This window comes from Puma concolor, chromosome C1 (genome assembly GCF_028749965.1).
Source record: "Puma concolor isolate L17-30 chromosome C1, mPumCon1.1.hap2, whole genome shotgun sequence".
Classification (NCBI taxonomy): domain Eukaryota; kingdom Metazoa; phylum Chordata; class Mammalia; order Carnivora; family Felidae; genus Puma; species Puma concolor.
This window is the reverse complement of record NC_141674.1, coordinates 4,920,557-4,935,264: the sequence shown is the minus strand read 5'-3', so window position 1 is coordinate 4,935,264 and position 14,708 is coordinate 4,920,557. Positions and strand designations below refer to the sequence as shown.

The window sequence follows — 14,708 nt, the reverse complement described above, 5'->3', positions numbered from 1 at the left end:
TGTCACGATGGGGGAGAAAGCACCGGGCAGCTGGCTGACAGATGGACCGTCTGTGCTGACTTGATCTGAAAAAAGCACAAATCCCCCCAGGAATGCCCAGGAGCAACTGATGTCCGGGCAAACACTTTTGCCACAGAACCAGGGGAACCTTGGCTCAAGTCCCACCTCCACACTGATTTGTGGCAGGATACGAGGAGGGAGCAACTCTGTCTGAGGCTCGATTTTTTCATCTATGATATGGGGATAATAATACGTACTTTAGACAGATGTTTCAATGGGGGTTGAATGGGATAGTGTAGCTGGTGTGTATGGAGGAGATTCATAAGCCAGCGGCCATTGCTATACTAAGTGTGTGTGGCTCCTGTCTGTTGTGGAACCCTAGCAGCTAAGGAGTCGGGGGGTAGACAGCCAAGCGCTGGCCTGGGTTCTATACCCGGCACTCTCAGGAGAGAGGTGTGAACACCAGGCAGAAGATAGCACCATAAGCTTCTGGGACCAGAGGACAGCTCTGGGATCTTGAAAAGTACGTGTACTCTTCCAGCTTGGCCCAAAGACTCCACCCACCTCACCTAACCCGGGGTGTGACAATACTGGAGGCAGGGGACAGGTCAGATCTCCCCCTCTGCTCTCAGGGAGTCTCCTACCCCCACAGCTCCCACCCTCATCAAGGCTCCAGATAAGCAGGCACGAATGTCCCTGGGGTGCAGAGCCAACCTCAGGCCTGCTAAGATTTCATCTCCTGAAACGCTGACATCACATCACAACCACCTTCTTTTTCCTCCCTGCCAACCTTTGTCGTCCCTGGAAACCTTATCGAGCTGGCTTCTCCGTGGCTTACAGACAAGACAACTAATCGTGGACTTAACAGCTCGTCAGCTTCAAAAGCGGCTGCCCCCATCCTGTGCCTGGCTGAGAAAATCAATGTGCTTTTGAGTTGCCGTGTGTTCCTAGGGCCCCAGCCTCCGAGAACAAAAGAAGCCGGACTGCTGAGCGGTTCCGTGGACAGGGCTGGCAGTTTTCCTGGCCTGAGGGAAGGCTTAGAGCAAGCGATATGTTAAACGGTAGACCCAAATATCTTTATCGTGCCCTTGAACTGAGGAAACCAGCTGAGGTGGTAGAAAATCACAGCTCCAAGATCCGTGAGATGCAAAGCCTCATGTGTGTCCGCATGGCGATTCCCTGGCTGGAAAGGACCACCTGCCCACTGTCCCCGCGTGACCTCTGGGCTTCCTGGCCATTGGTCCAGACCAGGACAAATGCAGGAAATGTGCAGTGAGGTGAGGGCAGCCCTTGCCAAAGAGGTCTTTCTCTGGGGATGTTTGAAAACCAAGCCCTGTGGTAGACAATCCATCACGAAGGACACCTGCTCGCATGAGAACGTGCTCATCCCCACAAACAATTAAGACAGACTCCGTTCAGACTGAACAGGGCACCGTCTTTCATCCATCCGTGTACTGGGGGGCACAGAAGAGATGGGAATTCTCAGTGCTGCTGGGCATGTAATTGGCACAGCCACTTGGGAGCAATTTCACCGTGTCCAGTAAAATGAAAGACACTAAGGCCTCACACCCACCAATTCCGGCAGGCCTGGGCTGCACACGTGTACAAGCAGACCTGTATGAACATGTCTCCTGAAAGCACTGTGATGCTGAAAAGCTGGACAGAGTCTAAAAAGGCACTGACTAGGGCGTGGCTCGAGTGCTCCTGCAGTGGAGAACTATAGAGCAGTTAAAAGGGATGAGGGGTAAGTGTCAACAGAGACGGAGCTCAGACCACCACGCTAAGTGAAAAGGGGGAGTCCAGATAGACTATGTAAGTAACGCACACAGTCCTACCCAACTTCAAGAGCTTGGCTGATCACCCACCTCACTAGGAAGCCTCTCTGGTCATCCCAGTCCATTTGGGATCCTCTGGACACTTGTCCTAAAGGCTCAGGCTTCTGTTCTTCTCAGCCACCAGTGACTTTCAGGTATGTCCGCCTCTTTAATTTGACCATGAGTCTCTGAGGCAGAAAATATGGCTTCTGTTTTCCCTGTGGACACTACAGGGCCCTGCACAGAGTAGGGCCACAGTCAGTGCTCAGTGACTGACTCAATGGGACAACTCTGCGAGCTGAGTGGAAGAGGCCACCACACCACGTGCCTGCCTGGGGTGGCCTCACTCTCCAAGGGCCGGAGAGCACACACCTCGTGTTGCTGACCAAGGGTCTCTAAGCCCGTCTCCCATCCCCACTCCCCACTGCCACTGATGCTCGGCAAGTTTCGGAGACCCCTTGCTGTCTGGCCCATTCCCTGCCCTTGCGTCCCGAGGGTCCTGATCTCCCCCATACAGGTGTCTGCACCCGAGACTGCAAGCGTGAGCCACAAAGAACTCCAAACACAAATATGGTCTACAAATAACCACCAATCATTCTGATTCCATCCAGCGACAATTCTAATTTATAACATGGGAAGAAAATGAGCACTGTGGAGTTTTGTTTTGTTTTGTTTTGTTTTGTTTTGTTTTGTTTTGTTTTGCCCCAGGCTTTTGAGCTGCTGCTGAGGAAGAATTCCACCCCACTGCTACTTACAACGCAAAGTTCCTGATTTACGTGTTATTGAAGACGAACTGTGCCAGAGAGCTGCAGGCCCAGGGGCCGTCTGCTGCAGCTCTGGTGTGAGTTCCCACAGACCCTGGTAGTCCTGGGAAGAGTCCTGTGCAGGTCGCAACCACGCTTCTCGCTTTCTGCCCACCCGGCCCAGCCCCCGTGCCCTCGGGCCCCTCGAGGGCTGATCTGCTGGCCCCATCACCAGTCGGTCCTAGACCGGGGTACATAGGAGTGCATTCAGGGCGATCCACATTTTAATGTCCCGTGAGTTGATTAAGCCACACTGTGCAAACACTGAACACAGGAGAACATAGGAAAAGTGGGATTTCTCATATTGGGGCTTTTCTTTGCTCATCATCATAAAGCATTGTTATTGGGTGTTTAAAAAAAACAACCACAAAAACATAAAACAGAAGTTATCTCTCTCTGTGGGGTAATATAATAAAAGCCACCGGATGCTATTTTTAACAGCCATAAAAGCACATGATTAATACAGAAAAAGTCATAATGATAAAGTGTGTCACGGAGAATGTCGGCCTGGAGTGTGAGCCGTTGAACTCAAGAGGGCTTATCGTCCAGGTGATCAATCCTGGCATGCTAGGGGACCCAACACACCAGCGGACTCCAGGATCTCTCTCTTTGACCCGCGCGAATTGCCAGGTGGATCACAAGCCACCTTCTCGGCTCCTGACCCAAGACAGCACCATCCTCGCGGGGAAGATCTTTGACAAGGATCAAGCAATGCAACGAAGTGTGTGCTCGCTAACTAGCAGCCACGAATGTACCACGATTCATACCCTCTCCCTCTACCGCTGTGACACACGGCTTAGGCCTTCCAACAATGAAAGGACCCCAGGAGAAAGTCTCCATGGCCACCCGAGAGTCGGAGCCTGTGGTCTCAGAACAATAGCAAAACCACCACACTGCACCTTGCCTTCCCCCAGGATCCAAACTGAAGTGTGCACAGATCCCAAGATGTGCCCTGCAGCGCCCACCTCCACCCCAGCCACAAGAACCCCAGCTGTTCATCTTTAACACCTCCGAGCTCTCTGAGGTTGAAATGCCCAGAAGGAAATGGAAGAGGCTGCCAGCAGAGGGAGTAAAGCCAGGCTCTGGTTGGAGATCACCAGATCCCAAGGGACCCACTCAGCAAAGGCAGGTCCAGGCCACCTGGACGGGGAGACACTTCACGCGGCTCCTTCTTCCCTCACATCTGCACACTCTCAATGCACCTGCAGCCTTCTCCGTGATAGATACAACACAGGGTTCTGCAGGAACCTTGCAAATCCCAGTCTATGCACCAAGGACTCCCAAGAAACAGGACTGCTTTAGTTAAATCTGGCTTTACGGAAAACTTGAACGGAGGCTATTGGGTAAGAAGGAAGAAAAAACAAACAAAACAGCAAACGGGGGGGCTTGGCAAACAGAAATGCTTTTGACAGAGGTGACTGGCAGCAAATTACTCCAAAGCGATCCCGTGTCATTGCAGCCCAGAAACAACATTTGTGGAACAAGAGAGCCTTTCTGCCCTTTACCTCCACTCCCTGGACCTTGAGTTTCATGTGGTCCTCTCTGGTCGTTTTCCCGTCTTTCCTCTTTTTCCAGCAATACCCATCCTTCCTGTATTTCACCTTCTTCCTGTTGTAGAGGATCATTGAGCCATTCTGTGGTCTGGAAACAACAAATGGTTAAGTTACCAAGAGAACCAAGCAGAAGAAAAATTTATGAAGAAAGATATCGTGGACCAGGAAAAGTCTCTACAGAAAAGCAATATTCCACATTTGCCGGAACATAATTTTTCACCTTTTATTGCAGCTCCCTGGATTAACCATGTTTTATGGCCAGCCAAAATTTGCTTGTGGATTTGGTACCTAATGAATTAAATGTGTCAATGATAGGCTTAAAAAACATCCCCTTAGTAATATCCACCATCTAATCAAGATATACGACGTGGGGGCCTGAGCTCCGTGCTGAAAAGTAGAAAAACAGCGAGAGAAAGCAAAAAGAGCCGGGGGTGTCGTGGCAGACTGCAATATCTTATCTCTTGTAGAAAGATTTTCTACACATCTTTTAATCCATCACCCAGCATTAGGAAATAAATAAGTTTAACGCAGACGCTAGATGACTATGTTAAGAACAGACCAATGGAAGAACTAGTCGCCCAGGCCAAACGCTCTTGATTCATTGCACGCGTTTAGATCACTGCAAGATTCAGAGGAACATCTATAGTGCTTCTTCTCAAGCCAGCTAAGTACCTGATTCTTTCACATTTGGGCTTCGGCTGTCAGAAGGCTCAGCCCTGTCAGGTAAATTTGTCTATTTGGTCCACGACCACCGTACCTTAGGAAAATCGTTGGCTTCCCGCTCGCTAAACGCTGAGAGGCGATGGCCACTCTTGTGCCATTCCAAAAGAACAAACAGAAAAGAACCGTGAATTGTCCTAAAAGAAGTCACGAACAGGGGCGCCTGGGTGGCGCAGTCGGTTAAGCGTCCGACTTCAGCCAGGTCACGATCTCGCGGTCCGGGAGTTCGAGCCCCACGTCAGGCTCTGGGCTGATGGCTCAGAGCCTGGAGCCTGTTTCCGATTCTGTGTCTCCCTCTCTCTCTGCCCCTCCCCCGTTCATGCTCTGTCTCTCTCTGTCCCAAAAATAAATAAACGTTGAAAAAAAAAAAGTTAAAAAAAAAAAAAAAGAAGTCACGAACCAACCGAAGAGAGCAGAGGATGTTCACGTGCACCTCCACAGCTACAGAGGGCACACACTTTGGTTTGGAAACGCCAAGGAGAGAAACAACTGAATTCCTCCAGCAGCATGTGCTGTGGCAAGCCGCTTCCAGAGTGAAGCAGCGGCAGGTGTGGGCAGATTCAACCTTCAAGGAAGACTGAGGCTCCCCCTGAAAGCAAAGAGTACATCACTCGCTCCCCATGGCCATGCTACCCCCGGCTGAGACCTCAGCACAGGAAGGTCACAAATGAGTCTATGTGTCTGGCAGACCAGCACAGGCATATCTCACTCATAGCCTTGGCGTGAGAGCTCCTTACACATACAAGGCAAAGGAGGTGGTTTCTTCCAATGCAAGTGGGCATCTGTGTCTTTGCGACAGTGGTTCCTTGTGGCCTGGGGCAGGAGCCTGTATCCCAGTCTTTCCTTCCTCCTCCCCCAACAAGGGGCCATTTCACAGTCAGGCACAGAACACTGGCTAGTGACGTCTTACTACATTGTCTCGGGCAGGGGGTGGGAGTCACGCCAGGGTGACAGAGGCTAACTGTAGTTCCCACCCAGACGGGCTGTGTCATTCAGCAGCGAGCTGACTGAACAGCAATTCCATTGGAAATTATAGACTTTCAACAGCGACTCCCAACACTTCATTGTTTGCCGATCATGGTGCAATTGGTTTATGTCAGTGCTGGTTTCCTCCCTGAGTGTGGCCGACTAAAACAATTGGGAAATAGCTTCACAGGCTTGTCACAATGCTGTCACCTGACCGTTTGTCTCGCACTTACGAGTCCGCACTGAAAACCTTACAGTATTCATCCATTTCTAGATAGCAGGGAGGCTGGAATATGGGGCCACCTGGGCCTGCCTCTCTCCACTCCGGCCCTGCTCATGGTACCCAAACCATTGGAAGGGCCCCAAAGTCCAACTACTATGCTCAGGGCCAGTGCCTCGGGAATAAGCGAAGGAACACATCTGATCAAATAGACGGTTCTGCATTTGTCCCGCCCCCCTCCACGCAGGAATGAAGACATCCACGGGAGCGTGCAAGGAACCCCATCTGCTGAGGAAGATACAACATTAATCCAGTCCAGCTTCTCGTGAGCCAAGACAGCTACACGCAGAGCTGCTCCACAGCCCCACTCTTTCTAAACATGATCGGCAAACCTCAGCAGAGTGTTCAGGCCAACTGTCCTCAGATCGTGACTGGTACGACCCAAAGAGAGTGAACGTCCCAGAATACTGTCACGTCCACAGTCAGAACCACAACTGTTCCCACCTTAGGAAACCCATCTTCCCCTGGTGACCTGCCCTTTGCATTCTGAGAATGTGGGAATGGCCCTGTCATCCGACACTTTGAGCTGGACATAATCCCGCAGGGAGCCCAAGTGGCCAACTTAAATGGCCTTAATAAATGGAGTCGTCATTTTAACTTGCAATAATGAGCAACCTAATGGTGTTTAATCCAGCAGTCTGATTGTATTAGAACTTGCTTCTGCTCTGTGTGATGGGGGTAGGTCCCTCCCTCCATAGTTCTCGGGTCCTAAGAATGGCAAAGAGAAACACAGACCGCAGAGGGGCCCCACAATGTGAAGAAAATGAGCTGCCAACCCAGAATATAATCAAGAACAAGTCGGAGCTGGTGGGAAGGGGTCCAGGGAAGGAGGGATGGGTGGACTAGGCCCCACAAGAGGGGTCCAGCTGGGGGAGGGCTTTACTACATCTCACGGCAGCATAAAGGCAGCACCCCCCCTGAGAAGAGCAGGGAAATGGAAATGGAGCTGAGGACAGACGGCAGTGGCAACAGAGAGTCAGGTAAGAGGGACAGAAGTCCTTCCACTTAACGATCCCACCAAGTCCCAGTCAGTGTCTGGTGTGGGAGGAGCAGGCCACGTGCGTGTCTGCACCTGTGTCTACACCTGTGTCTCTGTCTGTAGGTCTACACCTGTACCTGCGTCCATGTCTGTCTGCATCTCTATCTACATCTGCAACCACACGTGTGTATCGATGTTGACATCGGCACCTACGTCGACATCCGTAGCTACACCTGTATCTGTGCCTTTATCCAGGCTGTTTGCGTTCTCACCACAACATGATGAGGTAAGATCATCACTCCCAACAGATGAGAAAACCAAGCCCCTTGTAGCCACAGAGTGTCTGAGCAGGATTCACTCGGACTCAGGGTGACTCCAGTATCTCCCCCAAGTCTACTGGTTTAGCATAGATTGTGGGTGGGGCCAGTCCTGGTTTGCTCCCCTGACTGGGTGATTTAACACCCTGAAAGCACGCCTCACCCAGGGGGTGGGGATTTGGTGGATGAAGTCCTGGCCCCCTCACTCCACAACTGGGATATCTCTGAGGCAATCCCAGGCCTCCTTACCCCACACTCAGGATGACTCTGGGTGTTCTATATGATCTTCTAGAGCCTCAGTGCCAGTTGCCCAGATGGAGACGTGCTGGACAAGAGCCCTCTATTTGTTGTGGGATTTTTTTAATTAAAAAAAAATGTATTTATTTATTTTGAGAGAGAGAGTGACCAAGCAGGAGAGGGGCAGAGAGGGGGCAGAGAGTATCCCAAGCAGGCTCATGCTGTCGGCATACAGCCTGATGTGGGGCTCGAACTCATGAACAGTGAGATCCTGACCTGATCTGAAACCAAGAGTCTGAAGCTTAACCAACTGAGCCACCCAGACGCACCCATGAGCCCTTTATTTGTATTCCTCCCCTTCCTCTCTCACCTTCATGCCCCCTCCTGGCGCTTTCCAGGACTGCCTCTCAAATAAGCTGTACTGGAGTCTATCTATCTCAGGGTCCCCTGGGGGAACCCGACTGAAGCTGACCATCTAAGAGATCCTCAGGGAAACAATCCGAGACCTCCAAGGCAGCAGCCAGAGAAATATCAAGAAAAAACCGTGAGCATTAGGGATGCTTCTAGAGGGAGGCTTCTAGCCAAATAACCTTTTTATCTGAGACACGAATGGCTGGCAAAACCAGTAACACTCATGCAATATGGTGAAAAGATCATGGGATCAATGGAAAAGCTACTGAAAATTACAAAAGTAAACCAGCAGGTATAAAGTTAAGATACATAATCAATAGTTTGTGTGTGTGTGTGTGCGGTCTGCGTGTGTGTGTGATATACACACACTCACACACTGCACACACACACAAATGAGACAGAAGGAATGATGGGTGACTTCTTCATATATATACTGTATGTCTTACATCATACAGTAAATGCTATCAAGAAAAAAGAAAACTAAATACTTAGGCATAAATTTAATAAGACATTCCCAAAACACAAGGAGAAAAACTATAAAAATCTAAAGGACAAAATAGGTTTCAGTAAATGCAAAAACATAACATGTTCTTGATTAGGAAAAGCAAAAATCATAAAAATGTCAGTCTTCCAAAAATTAATCTATAAACAAAATGTAATGACAACAAGAATCCCATTAGGGTTTTTTTTTTTCCTGGATCTAGAGAATCTTATTACAAAATTTATGAGGAAGGAAAAAACACCAGTGATAGCCAGAAAAACTTTAATAAAGAGAACCAAAGTGTAGAGGCTAGCCCTACAGGTTATTAACACATTCTATAAAACCTCTATATTTAAAGAAGTATGGAATTGACATGTGAATACATAGAAAGACCAAGGGAACAGAAGAGAAAATCCAGAAATATTCCCACTTCCACATGCAAATTAATATACTTTATAATTTTTTTAATATTTATTTATTATTGAGAGACAGAGAGACACAGAGCATGAGCAGGGGAGGGGCAGAGAGAGAGGGAGACACAGAATCTGAAGCAGGCTCCAGGCTCCAAGCTGTCAGCACAGAGCCCAACGTGGGGCTCGAACACAAAACCGTGAGATCATGACCTGAGTCGAAGTCAGACACTTAACCAACTGAGCCACCCAGGCACCCCGCAAATTAATATGCTCTAAAGGAGACATCACAAATCAGTGGAGGAAGGGGACTGACTTTTTAATAAGTGATACTGGCATATGGAAAAAGATAAAATTGGATCTATTCCCCACACTGTAGAGCAGAATGAATTCCAAATGGACCTGAGATTTAAATGTTGTAAATAAAATCACACACTACTATAGGAGAAAACATAGGTGAATTTCTCTATAACCTGAAAGTGGAGAAAACTTCCTAAGCATGATTAAAAACGCAGCAACAACAGGTGAAAGGCAGGTACAACAGAGAACATAAACATAAAACTGGCAGCATGTTCTCCAACGTGGCAGCACCATTTTGCTTTCTGACTAGAAATGAACGAGAGTTCCAACATCACATCCTTTCCAGCATTTGGCATTGTCTCATCTCTTGGATTATGGCCATCCTACTGGGTGTGTGGCAGCGTTTTAATTTGCATCTCCCTATTGATTAATGACATTGAGCATCTTTTCATGTCCTCATTAGCCATTCATATAAGTTCTTTGGTGAAATGTCTATTTGAATCTTTTGCCCATTTTTAATTGAGTTGTGTTCTTCTTTTTGAGTTGTAAGAGCTATTTCGATAAAATCTGGATAGAAGTCTTTTATCAGATAATGGATTTGCAAATGTTTTCTCTTGGCCCATGGCTTTCCTTTTCTTTATGGGTTTCTTTTAAAGAGCAAAAGGTTTTAATTTTGGTAAAGTCCCAATTTATCAATTTTTTTCTTTTATGAATCATGCTTTCAGTATCATATCTAGGATTATTTTTCACCTAACCTGAGGTCACAGAAATATTTTCTTGTGTTTTCTTCTGAGCTTCACAGTCTTAGCTTTCACATTTAAGTCTACGGTGCATTTTAAGTTAGCTTTTGTGTATGGTGTGAGGTAAGGGCCTAAGTTGATTTTTGGCACATGGATATCCAATTGTCCCAGCACTATTTTTGTTTGTTTGTTTGTTTGTTTGTTGTTGTTGCATTTAAAAAAGGCTATCCTTTTCCCCATTGAAGTATGCTTGCATGTTTGATTAAAATAAATTGACCATAAACATAAGACTTTATTTCTGGACTTCATATTTTTCTCTGTTTTCTGTCCTTATGCCAATACTATACTGTCTTGATTGCTACAGCTCTGTAGTAAATTCTGAAGTCAGGAACTATATGTCTTCCAACTTTGCCCTTATTTTCCAAAACTGTCTTGTCTATTCGAGGTCCTTTGTATTCCTATAAAAACTTCTAAGGTAAGTTTGACAATTTCTGCAATACCAACAACAAGAACAACAATAAAAATGCCTGCTGGGATTTTGATAGAGGTTGCGGTGAGTCTAAAAATATATTTGGAAAGAACTGCCATCTTAACAATATCAAGTCTTCTAATCACTTCCAATCACAGAACATGGAGTGCTTCTCCGTTTATATAAATCTTTAATTTCTCTCAGTAAGACTTCATAGTACAGGTTTCACACTTTATAAATTAAATTATCTAAGTCCTTTATCCTTTTTGATGCTACTGTAAATGGAACTGCCTAATATTTTTGTTGTTTAAATATGTAACGCTTCACGAACTTGTGTGTCATCCTTGCATAGGGGCCATGCTGATCTTCTCTGTATCATTCCCATTTTAGTATATGTGCTGCCAAAGTGAGCACTGGAATTGTTTACTTTAAATTTCATTTTTAGATTGCTCATTTACACATTTCCACTTACATATAGATACACAGTTGATTTTTGTACGCTGATCCTGTATTCTGTGACCTTGATAAATTTGTGTATTAGTTCTAGTAAAATTTTTTTTGCAGATTTAGGATCTTTTACATTTATAATCAAGTCACCTATGAATAGAGTTTTGCTTCCTCCTTTCCATTCTAGATGCCTTTTCTTTTTCTTCCCTTATTGCACTGGCTAGAACCTCCAGTACAATGTTGAATAGAAATGGTGAGAATAAACAACCCTGTCTTGCTCCTCATCTTAGGAGGAAAACAACCAGTTTCACCATGAAGTATGATGTGAGCTGTGTCAAAGATTTTAAATCATATAAAAAGGACACGGGGGTGGGGGCAGGGGGCCTGGGTGGCTCAGTCAGTTAAGTGTCGGACTCTTGATCTCAGCTCAGGTCTTGATCTCACAGTTGTGAGTTCAAGCCCCCTGTTGGGCTCCACACTAGGTGTGAAGCCTACTTAAAAAAAAAAAAAAAAGACTTGGGAATCAACTTGAAGAAGCTCCTACTGACCAAAAATGGGCCAATTTAACCATCAATAAGAATAGCAACTGCTTTGACTTAAAAAACGTTAAATATGTTTAAATCCATGAGTTCATAATGAACCTAAAGCACACAAACAAAAAACTAATTGATCATTGTTGGAGGAGGCTCCGGACCTAATACATTATTTTGAAAACTGAAGAAGTATAAGGATGAAGAATCAGGCATTTATCTTACCTTTCCTGTATAAACTGTTCCTTTGAGTTAGCAAATTGCAAAAGAGAGGACTTTCTCTATAAAAGTATTCCCGCCAATAAATGAAGAAGAGAATTAAAACATCACCATTTTGCAAGCCCTAATAATTAATGAATCATCAATTAATGACTGACATCACAAAAGAGAAACAACCAGATAGAATGTGTCCCTGATAGAAGAATACTTTGCTGTAGGGGAAAAAAAAAAGTTTTTTAAAAAGGAATTTAAAATTATTCAGACCTCCTGATCTACCACTTTATAAGGTCCACGGAGGACAGAAGAACATGGTAAAGGGAACCATGGGGATGCTGTCAGCAAAATCCAGACTGTGGGAAACCACAGGGCAGATAGATGACCTGCATTCTTCAATGAATTCAGTGAAAAAGAGAGTAAGAGAATGCTAGAGTAGGAATATATAGATTAAAAGAGACAAGAAATGTGTCAACCAGTCACAATCTGTAAAAAACAACAAAAAAAAAATTACAGCGTTTGTGAAACAACTGGAACAGTGATGGGATGTTTAACAATATCTAGAATTATTAATTTTTAAGTGATAATTGTAGTGCAGGAGTATGTTTTTAAAAAGAGACCTTATATTTTAGAGATATATACTAAAACATTTACTGATGAAATTGTATAGTGTCTACAATATGCTTCATGACAATGTGTGTGGTGGGAGGAGGAAACGTGAATGAAACAAGACTGGCCATGTGTTGACTACAGTTGAAAGTGGATGATAAGTATATAGGAGTTTATTACACTAGCCTGTCTATATTTGTAGATGTTTGAAATTTTCCATAATAGGAAGTTAAAAAAAAAAAAAAGATGATCATGGGATTTGAAGTGAGCTCTAGGTTACATATTAAAGCTTGGCTCAACTCCTTATGAGCTGTGTGACCTTGAACAAATTACTTGATCCCTCTGTTGTAGCAGACATAATGTATGAGAGGTGCCCGGCATGCCACCCACCACGTAATATGTGTTCTTCATGATTAATAACGATAACAAATGTGGCCCCTTTTTGTAGGGGCCTCTGCCAGGGACAATGATGGAGGGATTTAGGGTGTAATGAAATGGCACGTTGTAGGGTGCAGCTGGAAAATTCACCCAGGGGAGAGGCTGTCTGTCTGTAAGCACTAGGGCACACATACTCGTCCGCCACTTTAAGGCAAAAAACATTTTTCAAATTAGGTACATTGAAGACAATCAGTAAATGAAGATCAGAGGGGGGATATGTTCTTGAGAGGTTTCGTGTGTGGATATTAAAGAGGAATTTATGGAGCCACAGGGGGCTGCAGCCAACGCTAGGTTAATCCTACAAAAGGAATGGTCTAGATACTCTTTCCAGTGCTTGAGTCTAACTTTAGAAATCAGTGTCCCCTAAACAGCTCAGGTCCATGGCCCTTCCTCCTAGAACGCTCCCTTCCCCTATCACTAACAGATCACTTCCAGGACCTTGACAGCCACCTGAAATTCCATGCAGACAACTGAGAACCAGCCCACTACCCCAGCATCCATGGGCTTCCTCAGGTCTCTCGTCAGCCCCTTTCTGGCCTGGCCTAGTGGCAGCTGACTTTGTGCTGTCAGCTCTGTTCTGGCTGACTGTCTACTGTCCCACTGAAGTCATACAATATGTCCCTGTGGCTTCCCTTGGAGAAGAGAATGGATGATGTCCTCATTCCCAGTAAGACTCCACAAGCAGTGTCTGAATGGCTTCTAAACAGTGAGCATCTCCAGAGAGTCCCTTTTTGCAGCTAGAACCCAAACCTGGGTAGGTTCCCCCTTTCTCCTCCCCTTCTATTCATTGCCCTTGGTCCCAACCCTCACACCAGGAGGCACAGAGAAGGGCCCAGGTGGAGGGAAATGCAACTCCTGCAGTTCCAATGGCCTCCAAACCTGACCCCAAATGTGAAACGGGCTCCTGTGACAAGGCACAATGTGTAGTGTCCTAGAGCAGGAATGCTGTTCCCGAGGCCAGTGTGGAATCTCCGTTCCAGTGGGCAGTTAAGAAAAGAGAAACACCACTCTTCACTGCTGCTTACACACGCGTACCCACAACTTTCCTTCTGATCTTTCCAACACAGAATGACCTGATTGAAATGCACCATTAGAAGTGTGTGGCCTAGGGGCCCCTGGGTGGCTCAGTCAGTTGAGTATCCAATGTCGGCTCGGGTCATGATCCCACGGTTCATGGGTTCGAGCCCCACGTTGGGCTCTGTGCTGACAGCTCAGAGCCTGGAGCCTGTTTCGGATTCTGTGTCTCCCTCTCTCTCTGTCCCTTCCCCACTCGCGCTCTGTCTCCCTCTGTCTCAAAAATAAAGAAACGTTTTAAAAAATTATTAAAAAAAAAAAAAAAAAAGAAGTGCATGGCCTAGTTCAAAATGCCCATAATAAGCATGACAACAACTGCTATGACAAGAGTGGCCACCTCTCTGGCATTTTCGAATGTCAGATGCAGGCAAAGCCCTTCCCTCCCACTTCTCATTTTAATCCCACAACAACTATAGTAATAGGTGAATACTGTTGTCGTCATCTTACAAATGAGAAGTACACAGAGAAGGGAATTAACTTTCCCAAGGTCACACAGCTGGTAAGGACAGAACCAGTGAACCAGCCCACTGTCCCCCCTTCCTGGCATTTTGCTACAAATCCCTGGCACATGCCCCAGTGTACCCTCTCTCCTTCTCTAGGAGCAACCCAGGGCACTTTCAGAGCCCACGTTTCCTCTCACAGCAGAACATTTCATATAAAGGGAGGATCATTTGAGCCTGATTTAAAATGTTCCTTTAGCCCTTCCTTTTGTTGCAAGGAGAGGAAAGGAATCTGGAAAAGGAATGTCTCCCCTGCTTATCTCCCTTGCACACAGACCCAGCGAGAGTGGTAATTGATGGCTGGAGCACAGCAAGGTTGATAGGATGCCAAACGGAACCCCAAGAAGCCACAGCGACAGCCCAAATCTCACGGACAGGAGCTGCTTTATTAACTTTCAATCTGGTGTTTTCTTCTGA

General features: G+C 46.1%; 1 protein-coding gene and 1 non-coding gene across 8 annotated transcripts in view; both read right to left on the bottom strand.

The window, feature by feature from the left end:
- Positions 1 to 14,708, bottom strand: part of CAMTA1 (calmodulin binding transcription activator 1) — an 829,903-nt gene that overhangs the window by 426,584 nt on the left and 388,611 nt on the right. For all 7 annotated transcript variants that reach the window (XM_086715554.1, XM_086715556.1, XM_086715555.1 and 4 more), the window contains one exon: positions 4,123 to 4,258. In XM_086715554.1, coding sequence (XP_086571680.1) covers positions 4,123 to 4,258 — 136 coding nt within the window. The remainder of the gene's footprint in view (positions 1 to 4,122; positions 4,259 to 14,708) is intronic.
- Positions 10,788 to 10,894, bottom strand: LOC112849029 (U6 spliceosomal RNA). Its single transcript, XR_003222480.1, has one exon. It is a non-coding gene; the product is annotated as a U6 spliceosomal RNA (small nuclear RNA).